This window comes from Delphinapterus leucas, chromosome 1 (assembly GCF_059928025.1).
Source record: "Delphinapterus leucas isolate spDelLeu-1000000601 "Yukka" chromosome 1, BTC_Dleu_Yukka2, whole genome shotgun sequence".
NCBI classification, from domain to species: Eukaryota; Metazoa; Chordata; class Mammalia; order Artiodactyla; family Monodontidae; genus Delphinapterus; species Delphinapterus leucas.
In genome coordinates, this window is record NC_143129.1 from 46,620,021 (window position 1) to 46,634,994 (window position 14,974).

At 40.0% G+C, this 14,974-nt stretch overlaps 1 protein-coding gene across 1 annotated transcript in view; it reads left to right on the forward strand.

Moving 5' to 3' along the window:
• Positions 1-14,974, forward strand: part of PPP2R5A (protein phosphatase 2 regulatory subunit B'alpha) — a 183,345-nt gene that overhangs the window by 67,660 nt on the left and 100,711 nt on the right. Inside the window, exon 3 of the mRNA XM_089909469.1 lies at positions 11,447-12,126. Coding sequence (XP_089765595.1) covers positions 12,006-12,126 — 121 coding nt within the window. The 5' untranslated portion in view covers positions 11,447-12,005. The remainder of the gene's footprint in view (positions 1-11,446; positions 12,127-14,974) is intronic.

Here is a 14,974-nt window from a genome sequence, read left to right on the forward strand (position 1 = left end):
CCCAATCTATACCTAATTAATTAGTTCATCAATATTTATTGAGCTTCAGTAAGTGACTGGCATTGTGCAAGACACCAGAAATATAATCATGGTTAATACATAGTCTCACCTTGTGAGAGCTTATGGTCCATAAGTCTAGTTAGGGAGACAGTAAAGCAAAGAGATGATTACAGTATCTTGTAATAGAGACAATGATAGAGATATGCCTGGGTGCTCAGAGATAACAGAGGGCAGAGACCAAGCTCAGGGGGGTGTCAAGGATGGTGGCACCTGAGTTATCTTAAAGAAAAAAATAGAAAATGGAAGTGACGAAGGTGGGAAGGGGCATTCTGAGAGAGAGTTCAGCATGGGCAATGCTATTGAAAGGAGAGAGCTCATGGAGAATTATAAGTATTTAGGTGTGGCAGGGAGTGTTGGGAAATGAATTTGAAGATACAGGCAGGACTAAATGTCAAACCAAGTGTGCAATGGTAAGCATCCTGGGATGAAAGGTTTTAAGGAGGGAAATGATGGTGTTAGATTTAATACTTCAGCAGTCGATAGTCACGGAGCTAGAGTGAGAAGAGAGAATAGTTTTATGGAGAATAACTACAGCACCTCTGGGAATTCCCTGGCGGTCCAGTGGTTAGGACTCTGCACTTCCAATGCAGGGGACACAGGGCTGAATCCCTTGTCCGGGGAACTAAGAACCCACATGCTGCGCAGCATGGCCAAACAAAATAAAACAAAACTACAGTGCTTCTCCTGAATGCCCACCGGCTCTCCCAACACCCTTACTTCCCCCTCAACATTTCTCTTTTCCTTTTCCCCCTGTACTATTCAGTGCACACACCAGGAATGTTGGGAGGGTGTCCTGATTCTACTCCACTAAGGAACACGAGCAGGCCTGGTGTCGAGCTTACAGGCCTCCATGTGAAGGTCTAGAATTCATTCCAAGGTGCCCTTCAAAAGTACCCAGGAGACTGAGAAGCAATTTGCTTGGAAGATGCCCTCCAAAGTCTTAGAGATATCTCTTACTTGCTGCTCCAAAATCCCAGGGAAAAGGCAGGCTCTAGGAGACAGCATGTTCATGATATTTTTGATATTAGTTCAGAGCAATCTGAGAATAGGTAGCGTAGGTAGATGGATGGATGGATAGATAGATAGACAGATAGACAGGCAGGAAAGCAAGTACTACTTTCAGTGTCACAATCAGATCCTGTTACCACTTTCCCTTTTCAACAGCTACCCTCTCTGCTATAAGAACTTGAACCTATTTACATCTAATTATTCTTCCTCTAAAATGGTTAAAATGCCCATTTGATTTCTAAGACAAAGTGGGTATTGGGGGCATGGACTAGCTTTTGAAATGGGCCTATTTCTTTCAAAACAGGAAGTAGCGCTGGCCAAGTTCATGAAAGATCAGCATCAGAGGACACTTACTAAGTGCTTCATTATGTAATCAGATTTTGGCTTGGGGCTGGAATAAAGTTAGAAAGAAAGAGAGAGAGAGACTGGCTGTACCTGGGTGGGTGAAAAAGAGAGCATGAGCAAGTGACTGAGACAGCTGCGTCCCTCTCCACACATGCTGGCCTCTGTTAGTCCCATGCCCTTGAGCCTGGGGGCCCAAGGTAACCAGTCTTGAGATGTCGTATTTCCCCAAATCCAGTGATGAGGGACTCTTCCCTGGCGAGGGTCAACCCCCTTCCAGGAATGATTGTCATTGGGGCATCATGCCCGGTGACAACAGTCTAACTTTAGAATAATAAAATTTTGAGGAGGGAAGGCACCCCTGTATTTTGCGAGCCCATGTGAGTTGGTACCCAAACTCATGCTGAAGTTAGTGATAAGGCCTGAATCATGCCTATCCTGTCTTCCACCATGTTGCCTCCCGTTCTCCTTGCCAATTCACCATCACCTTGGAGCCACAAAAATGCAAAACAAATTGGAACCTTGTGTTGAGAGCTAAGCCCATGAGTCATAGTTGAACAACAGCTTTTTTCTCTCCACATTAGCTGTGTTTTTCCTCCACTGTAGCCCAAACAAGAATCAACCATGCTAACCATTAATGTCATTAGAACGACATTGGTTCATTCAATGGTAATGGAGTGCCTGTTATGGAGCAGGCACTGTTTGGATTCTGCAATGACCCAGCTAGTAAGTTGTCTTCTCCTAATGGAGTATCCAGGGGAATTTGTGAGTGCAGAAGGCACCTGACATTCACTTTCAGGTGGTCAGCAAAGACCAAGGTGGAGGGAAGGATTTCCAAACATCTTAATTACCTGGGTGTAGTGAAGGCTCCCAGGGCAAGAGGAAGGAATTTCTGGGAATAAGCTGTCTGAGATCAGCAAAATAACTGATTGGTGAAAAATATATAGTTTTTAAAATTAAAAATTCAGAGGATGGGATAATCTTTACACCTGAAATAACTGAAAAGGGAATTAGTAAATTATATTTTGGTAGCAAGTAATTTGCCCAGAAGCCAGAAGGAGGAGAAAAAAAATTAAAACTTGTGAAAGACCATTTAAGAATCAGGGCGGATGGTTTGAGAGTCTCCAACTTTAGAGGCTTATGGAGATGTAGAACCTCTTATTAGAGATTCCAAAAAGAAGGCTGGATCAACTAAAGAGCAGTATTTGTACATAAATATACAAAAGTTTTCTTTCCATTATCAAAGAAAAATGAAAATCCTCAGTTGAAAGTGCTCTGTAAGTATTCAGGAGCATAAATACAAATAAATCCCACACCTGGACAAATTTTAGTAAAACTGAAAAATATGACTTTCAAAAGCCAGTAGAGACAAATGGTAGCATAGCCTAAAAAGAAGTGACTATCAGACTCAGAGCAGATTTCTTATCAGCAACAAAAGTTAGCAGAAGACCCTGGAAAAACACCTTTAAAATGATGAGGAAAGATAATTGTGAATATAGAATTTTATTCCCAGATAAACTACCATGCACTTTTGAGGGCAAAATAATTATATTATAATACATACATTAGGAATGTTTAACATTTACAAGCAGTCTCTAAAAGAACTAATAAGGATTTATTCCAGCAAGAGGACATGTGAATTCAGAGGAAAGGCATGGGGCAAAGGAAACAAAGCATTTGTGTTTCTTGTCAATGAAAAACAAGTGACATTGCTGTGGTGGTTAAGCTGTACCACTTTCAAAAATGCCAAATGCCCTTGAGTTCAGTAATCTTGATATTTCATTTCATACTCCCTACTTTAATATACTGTTTTTAATTTCACTAAAGGAGAAAATTCTATTTTCAAGTACAGAGACCAAAAAATTTTTTGGCAAGAACATGCTTATAGAAATTTTAAATGACCAGAATAAATCAATTATATATAGACACAATGTACCAAGGATACAAAAATACTCTTCAAAAAAATAGTTATAAAACATCAGGGTTGGGGAGAGAAGGTAAAGGAAATACAACCATCAAAAAACTGAGAATGGGGAGAACTGTTGTATCCTGGATCCTGCTCGGTCACAAAACCAAGATCGCTTCAACTGCTTAACCTACAAAATAAAGGACTGAGGGACATCAACATTCTTGATCCTTGACCAAAGGAGTTGTTAATCTAAAAGATCATTAAGGTATCTTTTTGCTCTATTATTTAGCAAAAATTATATAGCAGCCACAAGTATAAAATCTTAGCCTTGTAATATATATGAATTAAAGTTTTAACTGTTCCAAAAAAGAAACAAAACAAAACTGATTGGAATGAGACCTTGTGTCACTTTCTAAAATTGGATGTGGCTAAAAATAGCTGCTGGAGGGACTTGGGAAAGAAGGAGCTTTACCTTGAGTTCTAGGAATGTCCCACAGGGTGGGTTTCCACTTTGCTTCCTGACCTCTGCTCTGTCCTTAGCTACCACCTCTGCCTTTCTCACTCCCACACCACTTCTGTTCTGCCTTTTCATGCTTATCTCAAACTTTTGCTTAAAACTTCCTCTCTCCAGTGTTGCTCTTTGTTCTTTGTAGAGGATGCTTGAGTCTCCTGAGTCCAAGCTCAAAAAAAGTTTCCCCCTAATTTTTTCAAATATTCCCACTTGTTGACCAAATACTTTTTGAGCAAGTATCATGTGCTGTTGGGGAATTCACAAATTATTAAACCTTCACCCCCTGCATGATTAGTTTAAACAATACAAAGTAATATATGATTCAATGCCAAATACACACAATGGGTGGGGGGTATTTCAGGAATTTAGAGGAGAGAGAGAGATCATACTGGAGCTGGAGTCCACAGTGAAGGCTTCATAGAAAAGCAGGCCTTCAGTCTAGATGGTAAGAGGGTGGAACTTGGGAGGTTCAAAGTAAAGCAAGCTTAGGGAACAAATACTCACAGGAGGAATTTCATGGTAAAGAATAATAAAAATATGGGACTTCCCTGGTAGTCCAGTGGCTAAGACTCCGCGCTCCCAATACAGGGGGCCCGGGTTCTATCCCTGGTCAGGGAACTAGATCCCACATGCTGCAACTAAAGAGTTAGCATGCCGTGGACAGGAATAAAGACACAGACGTAGAGAATGGACTTGAGGACACGGGTAGGGGGAATGGTAAGCTGGGACGAAGCGAGAGAGTGGCATGGACATAGATACACTACCAAGTGTAAAATAGAAAGCTAGTAGGAAGCAGCCGCATAGCACAGGGAGATCAGCTTGGAGCTTTGTGACCACCTAGAGGGGTGGGATAGGGAGGGTGGGAGGGAGACACAAGAGGGAGGAAATATGGGGATATATGTATATGTATAGCTGATTCACTCTGTTATAAAGCAGAAACTAACCCACCATTGTAAAGCAATTGTACTCCAATAAAGATGTTAAAAAAATAATAAAAAAATAAAGACTTAGCATGCCACAAATGAAGACCCCGCATGCTGCAATGAAAATCCCACATGCCGCAGCTAAGACCCAGCTCAGCCAAATAAATAAATATTTTTAAAAAATAATAAAAATAATATTTAACAACTAAAGAGTACTTTATGGTTTGCAACTTCTTTCACGCACACACTATTGAATTTAAGAGTGGTGAGCTGATACAACAAGGTCCTACTGTATAGCACAGGGAACTATATCCAATCTCCTGGGATAAGCCATAATGGAAAAGAATATTTAGAAAAGAATGTAGGGACTTCCCTGGTGGCGCAGTGGTTAAGAATCCGCCTGCCAATGAGGGGACACGGGTTCGAACCCTGGTCCGGGAAGATCCCACATGCCACGAAGCAACTAAGCCTGTGCTCCACAACTACTGAGCCTGCGCTGTAGAGCCCACAAGCCACAAGTACTGAGCCCACGTGCCACAACTACTGAAGCCCGTGCGCCTAGAACCTGTGCTCCACAACAAGAGAAGCCACCGCAAAGAGAAGCCTGCACACCACAACAAAGAGTAGCCTCTGCTCGCCGCAACTAGAGAAAGCCTGCGCGCAGCAACCAAGACCCAATGCAGCAAGAATAAATAAATAGTAAATAAGTAAACTTATAAAAAAATAAAATTAAAAAGAATGTATATATGTGTAGAAAAAAATCTAAAAAAGAGTGGATTTATGTATATGTATAACTGATTCATTTTGCTGTACACCCAAAACTAACACAACATTGTAAATAAAGTCTACTCCAATTAAAAAGAAAAAACCTAAAAAAAAAAGAGTGGTGAGCTGAGCCACATTATGAAACTTCTGAACAACAACTAAGATGTGGAAGATTCAGCAAGCTTGTGGTTGGGCAGCCTCCTCCTGTCAAATAATTCTGCATACCTTATCTCATTTAATTCAGGAAATAAATTTGTGAGGTAGGTGTTGTTTTCACTATTTTACAAATGAGTAAATTAATGGTTAAGAAACTTCTCAAGGTCACATAGTTAATAAAACAACAATAGCTATTACACATGGTAACTGTTATGTGTCAGATACTATTTAATAATTCTTATAACAACTCTATGCGGTAGAAACTATTGTTATCCCCATTCTTCAGATGGGAAAAACTGAAGAATGGAGATGTTAAGCAACTTGCCCAAGATATACAACTAAGAAGTGTCAGAGACTAGACTTGAACTTAGGCTATCTGGGTGTAGAGCCCAGTCTCTGAAGCCTCTACTCTAGAGCAGAGCTGCCAATAGAAATATAATGAAAGACATAAATGTGAGCCACATATGTAATTTTTTTTTGGCCGTGCTGCACGGCTTGCAGGATCTTAGTTCCCTGAACAGAGATTGAACCAGGGCCCCTGCAGTGAAAGTGTTGAGTCCTAACCGCTGGACCACCAGGGAATTCCCTACATATGTAATTTTAAATGTTCTAGTAACCACATTAAATAAATAAAAAGAAACAGGTAAAATTAATTTTAATAACACATTTTTAAACCAAATATCTCAAGCTATTATCATTTCAATATGTAATCAATATAAAAATTATTATATATTTCACATTTTTATGTGAAATCTTCTAAATCCAGTGGTTTTTTTTTTAACTTAGAGCACATTTCAATTCAAATGTTAAATTTTCATCAGAAATATTTATTCTGTAATTATATTTCATAAAATTTATAGTTAAAAAATTAGAGTTGCATACCCAAATTATTCCTAACTTACTGAAAAGTTTTCCAATGATTGAATTGAGTTCCAAACACCACTCTTTTAATATTTGCATCTGTATTGTCAGACTTGGTTTCTTTATTTTAGAAGAAATGATCTGACTTTGGAGCAAATCCTATCAGTTTCAATTTTTCTCTAAGTTGAGTAATTCACTAACTCTTCTGTCAACCCAGTATTATTAACATTAAATTCAAAGAAGTATTGCATAAATTGAAAAGCAACTATGAATTCATTGAAATTAATAGTGTTCTTCATATTTTGATTTTCGTTTTTGCAGCTAATTTACATAATGCTCTTGATTACAATGAAACTCTTCTGTATATTAATTCATGTTTGAAAAATGTGTTAAAATTTTATTATTGATTATTACTATGAAAAATTTCAATTTCAACATAAACTCTTGTACTTTCTAGCTAGATCACAAAGACATTTTTCTTTTCCTTGGAACTTCAAATTTAGCTCATTCATATGCAGTATGATATCAGTAAGAAAACATAAATCACACTGCTATCTTTTTGTCTTTGATTATTGAATATTTGGCAAGTATTCCTTTCGTTTCAAGAAACTCTTTAACTCGAATTAACAGTACAATCAATCTTTGTAAAGGTCCTCCACTACTCTCTCTACAATTCTATAAGCTGATGATTCATAGCATAACATACATAGAAAAATTTTAACAACTATATCCATAGCACTGTTCAGAAAACTGAACACAAATATCTTCATATGTATCATATAGGAGGAATGAAGCAATAGAAGAAAGATCCGTTTTTTGCTTTAAAATTTCAATAAATCCAGACTTCCAACATAGTTGGAGAACTTTTCATTGTATGGAAACTACATTTTTCATATCTGGCTGAAGTCTTTCTTCAACAGTTGTAAAAGACTCAACAGTATCTATACCAATGAGTTCAGTTTTTAGGCTGCAAAATAAGGGTTTTTTTTTCATGAGTTTGAAAATCTTTTGAGATAAACCACATCCAAAGTATTAACCGTGCAGTATTTCATATCACAATTACTCTAAAGCTGAAGAAAGCCCTTGCAATTTTTCAAAAATTGAATCAATTGAATTTTTATATGGTTAGAAGGATTTTGTATTCAACAAGCAATTACTTAGTACCTTAATTGAATAGCTTTCACTTTTTGTAAAGAATATGTTTTCAAGTTTTTTTCGTATATGAAAACAAAATTTTCAAAGCTAAAATAATAATTTATTATCTCTCCATCTAAAAATAGTTTTAATTTCTGTGCAAGAATCCAAGTCATCTTATAGCTGGCCAAAATTATAAGCTCGGATTCTGCTAAAAATTGTTTTTAAAATGTTTGTTGGACATTTCATTTTAATTTCAAGCAACTAATATTAATTCTCTTTGGTCTGTTAAGAGGAAACAGTTTATCAAATTCACTATGTATTTCCTGAAAATATGTCTTAATATTGTCCACTTTATTATCTTTAAAATTATTTTTTGCAAAATGAGCAGCTTTTTCATTTGCTTGGCTGCAGCAAATTGCAGTTGCCATTCATTTCAAAATCTGCAACATACCTTCTTCCAGTCTCTTTTTTTCTTTACTATTTTAGTCGGAGTATTTACTAGCTTCTGCATCTCTACTCAGTTGTGTGTCAGTAGTATGCCATCATTTTAAATATTAAAAATTTCCCATACTTATTTTTTAAATTAGAAACAATTTATTATATCATAAATAAAATTAAAATAAGTATTTCAATTTCAATACTACTCATGATTTACATAGATATTACTGTAACTTCCACTGTCTGCATAAAATAATCAAATAAACATAATCTTACTTTACAAAAATCATTCAACCCAGTCAATCCATTGAAACCAACTAGATCAAAGATACGTTTATGTGTGTAACTAGGCACACACCCAACACATACACTATAACAATATTTTCCACAATGTGCTGAATAGGAAAATGATTTACAGTGCCTCAGGTTTTAAATTAAAATTAAATAAAATTAAAAATTCAGTTCCTCAGTCACACTAGCTACATTTCAAGAGCTCAATAGCCACAGGTAGCTAGTGGCTACCATATTGGACAACACAGCTCTAGACTGTCTCTCAGCAGCAGAATCTGACCTATGATTCAAACCCTAATTTGAAATCCAGTATGCCTTTATTAACCCCTTCTTGCCTCTGAAGCCAGGAGCTCTTGGCTGCAAGGAGACATCCTGTGGCCTCTCAAGTTCAAGGTCTATAAACTTGGGTTAAGAGAGCCAGCCTAAGTTTTGAACAACCAGGACTACAGGCATGTAAGAGGCTGAGGGAACAAGTGTGGGTCTATTTAGAAGCAAAACGAAGCAAATGAAACATAAAGCACTTCTAATGGTCCTCGTTCAGAGACTCAACAGAGAACTGGGCTCAATAAAAGCAAGATAAAGTAGGAAATAACATGAAGCCCTACACATAGGAAGCTTTGGGAAGCTGAGGCCAAACTCACGTCTGTTTCATGGTGAGGAGGCATGATCCATCCCTGTGGCAATCTAACATAAGGGCTACTCGGGTACCAATTTCACTAAAGATGTCTGGCAGAGGAGTGATGAGATTCTTGGGTTTAAGGAAGCCACTCTGGAAGCAGTGAACTTCAGGATAGACTGGATAGGGAAAAGAATGGAGCTTCAGGGAATTCCCTGGGGGTCCAGTGGTTAGGACCCTGTTCTTTCACTGCCGAGGGCACGGGTTTGATCCCTGGTCAAGGAACTGGGATCCTGCAAGCCGTGTGCCCAAAAACAAAGAAAGAAAATAAAAATTTTTTTAAGAAAAAATTTGAAAATAAAGAAAAAAAATGTTTAAAGAAAGAAAAAAAATTTTTTTTAAAAAAAGGAGCTTTAAGCCCAAGTCTGAGATGATTGTCATCAAGAAGTAAGGTATGGGGTCAAGGAGACTAAAAAAATTTTAAAGTGAAGAAAGTTGGAGATGCCACTCCACCCTTTTTTATTCTCAAGAGTTCCTCTTCTTACTCTGCAATATGTCTGCATCTTTGGTATTTGGGTTCTCCAGAGGGCCCACCTCTTCTCCTTTAATAAGTTTCTGTGTTTGTGTCTCCTAGGCTGGTTTCTACTTTCCCACATCACAATTTGTACAGTTTCGTCCAATTTACAGATCTTTCCTTCTCCTCCCTGGACTAAGCCTTCAGGTACTGGTCCATTCAGAAAATCACTCCATTATTGAAAAAATTCAGAATGCAGTTTCTATCTCAATTGATTTTTACCCTTCTTGGGGATTTTTGAATTTCTTGAATGTATGGATTTGTGATTTTTATCAATTTTGGAAAATGTGCCGCCATTATTTCTTCAAATATTGCTTCTGCTCTCCCCACCCTCCTTTGGGATTTCAATTACACTGTCTTACACCATTTGATATTTTCTCGTGGGTCACCAAGGGTACCAGGTTTCTTCTTCTCTGTAATATGGATAGTTTCTGCTGCTATATTTTCAAGTCTATGATCTTTTCTTCTGCATTGTTTGAGCTGCTGTTAAGTCCATTTGGTAAATTTTTCATTTCAGATATTGTACTTTTCAGCTCTAGAAGTTCCACGAGGTTCTTTTTTATAGTTTACATTTCACTCCTCATTATGTTCATGTTTTCCTTTAAATTACTGAGCACATTATAGCTTTTTTACAGTTTTTGTCACCTAATTGCATAACCTCAGTTTGATCTTTTTTAAGCTTTGTTAGGGAAGATCTAACCTTTACTTTAGGGCTAGTTTAGCCCTACTACATAGGCATGCTCCCTCTAGGGTCTCTTCTAAAAGCCACAAGAGTTCAACAAGGTCTCTCCATTCTGCCTGGTTGGAACTTGAGTGCTTCCCAGCTCAGCTCAGGAATTTGTTTAACTTTTAGCAATCTAAGAGTTCTCTTTCATGAGTCTCATAGAGTTATACCTTATGCAGCTTAGTATTCAGCTTAAGACTCAAGGGGACTCAACATTTCTTTCTCTGTATACCTCCCTCTTCTCTGGTACTCTGCCTCAAAAATTACCGCCACCTCAGCCTGCCCAAACTCTGATCTTTTTGCCCACATTTTAGCAAGACTCTTTTGTCTGCTCAGATCCCCCCTTCTTGTGATCTGGAAAGTGCCTCTAAGAAGAAAGCTAGGAATATTGTACATATCACTTTATTTGTTTCTCTTCTCCCAGGAATCACAACCCTGCGCTGTGTGTTGTATGATGAAAACAATTATTTCACGCATTTTTGCCCAAACTTCTTGTTTACTGTGACAGGGGAAATCCAGTTTCAGTTAATTTTCATGTCTGGAAGTGCAAGTTTCTTCATCATGATTTCTTTTTGCACTGCTAAAATTGCTCTTGCTTAAGTCAATAAAAATATTTTTCTGTACAAGTCAAACTGTCTTCTAACTTTCCTCCCTGATGTCACTGACAGCCTATTACTTCCTTTCTCCCCAGGGATCTAAGGAATTCCATTTCCCTTGTTGTCCCTTTTCCCTTGCAGAAAAAACAGACACTCAACAGAACTCTATTTACCAGGGGCTAAGAGGTCTCCCAGTAGAGTGGTTACCTTAAGGGACAAAGGAGCCAGTACAATTGCTTGACCGAATACACAGCCTTGGTCATCTCAGGGGAGGGGCAATTCTGGCTACAGCAAGGGTTTGCCATTTGGTTTTATTTCTTGAACTCGTGGCAGAATTCTGGGCAGAAAAAAGGATTAGAAGGAAGAACTGACAGTACAACTACTACTGATGCTACTACCACCACAAGTACCATCACCAGGATCTGTCCCACATGCCTACTATTAGTCAGGCACTGTGGTAAGTGTTTTTCAAAGAATTGTGTCTAATTCCCCAAGCATCTTCAAAGTAAGTTTTTTTTTTGTCCTTGTTTTACAGATGAAAAAACTCAGGCTATAAAGACCTTAACCATCCTGAACACAGACAGACCCTCATCCCAGGCTTTAATGAGCATCTTCATTTGGAGAGTCCACAGACATGTTAGACTCAACATGGTCAAAATTTCTCTCTACCTGTAGCCTCCATCCCCTTTATTCCCTGAGTTAATAGCTGGAGGAGTAATCCTCTTACATCCAGGTTTGATCAATCACTGCCTGCTCCTAAGTCTTCAATAGCTTCTCACCCTGCCATTCAAAGTACTCTACACTAGGCCCCCAACCTATGTTCCAGCTTTATCTCCTGTTACTCCATACTCCAGCCAGACTAAACTAGCTGCTGTTCTCAAATATGCCATACATTTCAGCAACTTTGCTTATGCTTCCCTTTACCAGAATGTTCTCCCCTTTTCCTCTACATATCTACCCATTGAAATTCTGTGCATTTTTCAAGGTCAGTTTTTTTTGTTTGTTTGTTTTTTTCTTTGCGGTACGCGGGCCTCTCACTGTTGTGGCCTCTCCCGTTGCAGAGCACAGGCTCCGGACGCGCAGGCTCAGCGGCCATGGCTCACGGGCCCAGCCGCTCCGCGGCACGTGGGATCTTCCCGGACCGGGGCACGAACCCGCATCCCCTGCATCGGCAGGCGGACTCTCAACCACTGCGCCACCAGCGAAGCCCTCAAGGTCAGTTTTAAACGTCCTGCTCCTCCCTGTCATGTGTCCTTCACCTCCCCCCCAGGATGTTATTTTTCCTCCTTGAATTCTAATTGCATTTTGTCTGTACATCCCTCTTCATGGCTGATTCTCTGTGCATTGGACCTTTCTTCCCCATGAAAGCGTAAACTCCAAAGAAGCAAAAGCTATGCCTCCCTCATTTTTGTTTCCCTAGCACCTCCTAGCCCATAGAAGGAGACAGTGCTGTAAATCATTGAATTGACAGAGTTCTTTCTCTCTGAGGAAAACCAGTACTCAAAGAATTCATGTTGAAATATGGAGTCTAACATGTGCAAGGACTGGAATTGCATCCTCACAAGTTTATGGTCATTCTCCAGTCCTATCCCATATCCTTGACCCTCAGTAAGCTGAAATACAATCACTAATTCAGTGTGAGGGAGTGGGACTGAGCTCCTTAGGGCAAGAAGAGGTCTTAGCCATTCAAGAGGCTGGAGAAGCTGGAAACCTTACACAGGCTTTGCTTCAAGCTGGAAAGAGATCCTCAGTTGGTAGATAGATTTCTTCCTCTGTAAAGGTATCATAAAGAGATTTTGTCATAGTTTTGTGATTAGGATGGTGGTTAGGAATTAAGGACAGTGTGTGTGTGTGTGTGTGTGTGTCTGTGTGTGTGAGAGATGGTGTGTCCAGAGGAGTCACTGAGCCCTATTTGTGAATAGCAAGGGCTGCCTCATTCCTGATCCCTGGCCCTCTGCCACAGCAGGTACAAGTGGCTGGGCCCTGCTTCTCTCCTGTGCAGTCCTACTGTGCGTTTGGCACCGGAGACCGCCGAGACACATGACAGGCTACACATCTTTTGCCCATTTGTTTCTGTCATGATTTTTTTCTCCTTAAAGTGGAAAAAAGAGGCTTGTGTTGTTTGTGTAATTTCCTTCTTTGCTCTGGCCTACTCCAGGCTGTTAGCCCAGTCTAGTCTTCATCTTTCCCCAAATTAATATACAACATGTCATCACCTCTTTTTAAAAATAAAGATCCAGCTCTCCGCCTCAATGACCTTAAAGAACTATTAACTCGACATGTCTAACCTCAGAGTCATCTTTGCTTCCCCTTTCCTTCCTTCCTCTGGCACTCCTTTCGTCTCCCTCCCACAGAAGAAAACTGGCTTAGCTTTTGAACCTTTTGGTTAAAGACCCCCAGTTCAAAACCTTGGCACCCTTTGTAATTCTTCCCTTTGACTTGCCACCCCCCATCCATCAAACCTCTCGGGTGTTTCCTCTGTAATGTCTTTCATATCTATTTCCAGGGCCATTTTTAGTTTAAGCCAGTGATCATCAAGGAATGGGGGATGGGGATGGGGGGTGGGGGTCTGGATTGTCACTTGGGAATTTTTTCAAAATACCGTATAGCTTAGAAAAGCTCCACAGGTGCTGACACACACTGCTCAGCACCACTCAGTTAAGTCCTTCTCCTGGACACCTATCCTCACCTCCAGCTAATCTTGCTGGCTTCCACTTTCCCCACCCAGTACTCTTAAAACACTGCTTTCCACGTGACATCTTCCATTCAAACATGCTTTGGCGTCTCCCTACTGACCTCAGCATAAAGTCCAAACTTACAGACACTCCATAATCTGATACCATCTTCTTTGTCTGCTGCTACCTCAAAGCCTTCATACCAAACTCCCTTCAACTTCCTGATGTATCCCCTTCTCTCAGGGCTCTGTACCTTAAACATCTCCTTCATGCTTCTTGGAATAAATTCCCTTTTCTGGGTTTTCCTGACTAACTCCTTTTTTAAAATTTATTTATTTATTTTTGGCTACATTGGGTCTTTGTTGCTGCATAGGGGTTTTCTCTAGTTGCGGCAAGCGGGGGCTACTCTTCACTGCGGTGCGCGGGCTTCTCGTTGTGGTGGCTTCTCTTGTTGTGGAGCACAGGCTCTAGGCGCACGGGCTTCAGTAGTTGTAGCACGCAGGCTCAGTAGTTGTTGCTTGCAGGCTCTAGAGCACAGGCTCAGTAGTTGTGGCACACGGGCTTAGTTGCTCCGTGGCATGTGGGATCTTCCCGGACCAGGGCTTGAACCCGTGTTCCCTGCATTGGCAGGTGGCTTCTTAACCACTGCGCCACTGGGAAAGTCCTGACTAACTCCCTATGTTCTTCAATTCTCAAATCTAGAACCTCTTCCTCCAGAAAGGCTATCTTGCTCCCCACCCCATAGATTCTGCATTCTTCCTCTGTGCTTACCTTTGACACAGCACTTATTATACTGTCTATGGTGGTTTGTGGGTTTTTTTGTTTTTATGTTTTCATTTTACTTTCCTTTCCAGACTCTCTGAGGGAAAAACCTGTTTTGTTTTTTTTTTTCTATCCCCAGAACCTAGAGCAGAAAATAGCCTATAATAAGCATTGAATGTTTGTTGAATGACTGAATGAATGCACCTTTTCCAGCTTTGTCTCCCACTACCCCTCCAGAAATCACCTTCTCTAGGAAAGACATCTAACACCCCCTGTACATGCCTGTACTTCCCCACCCGTGTGCCTTCACACCCTTCCTTCACTGACTGCTGGGCGGCAATATCAAGTAGTGGGGGAGGAGGAGGTGGGCATAATAAGCTGGACACTTTGTGCTGGAGAGATTTGTAGTAAGTAGCTGGATGGTGCTCTCCCCTAACACGTCTACTTTTCTTTACTTAATTATTCCCAATCCTCTGGATCCAGCTAAAATCCCATGTCTTCCACCTCAGCACGAGCATCACCTGTGAACTCCCTTGGACTTTGTTGTCTTGGCTCTCATCAAATACTGTCCTGAATGAGAAGTTATCTTTCCCTGGGCTGATGCCTCATCTCTTCCGCTAGAGTTC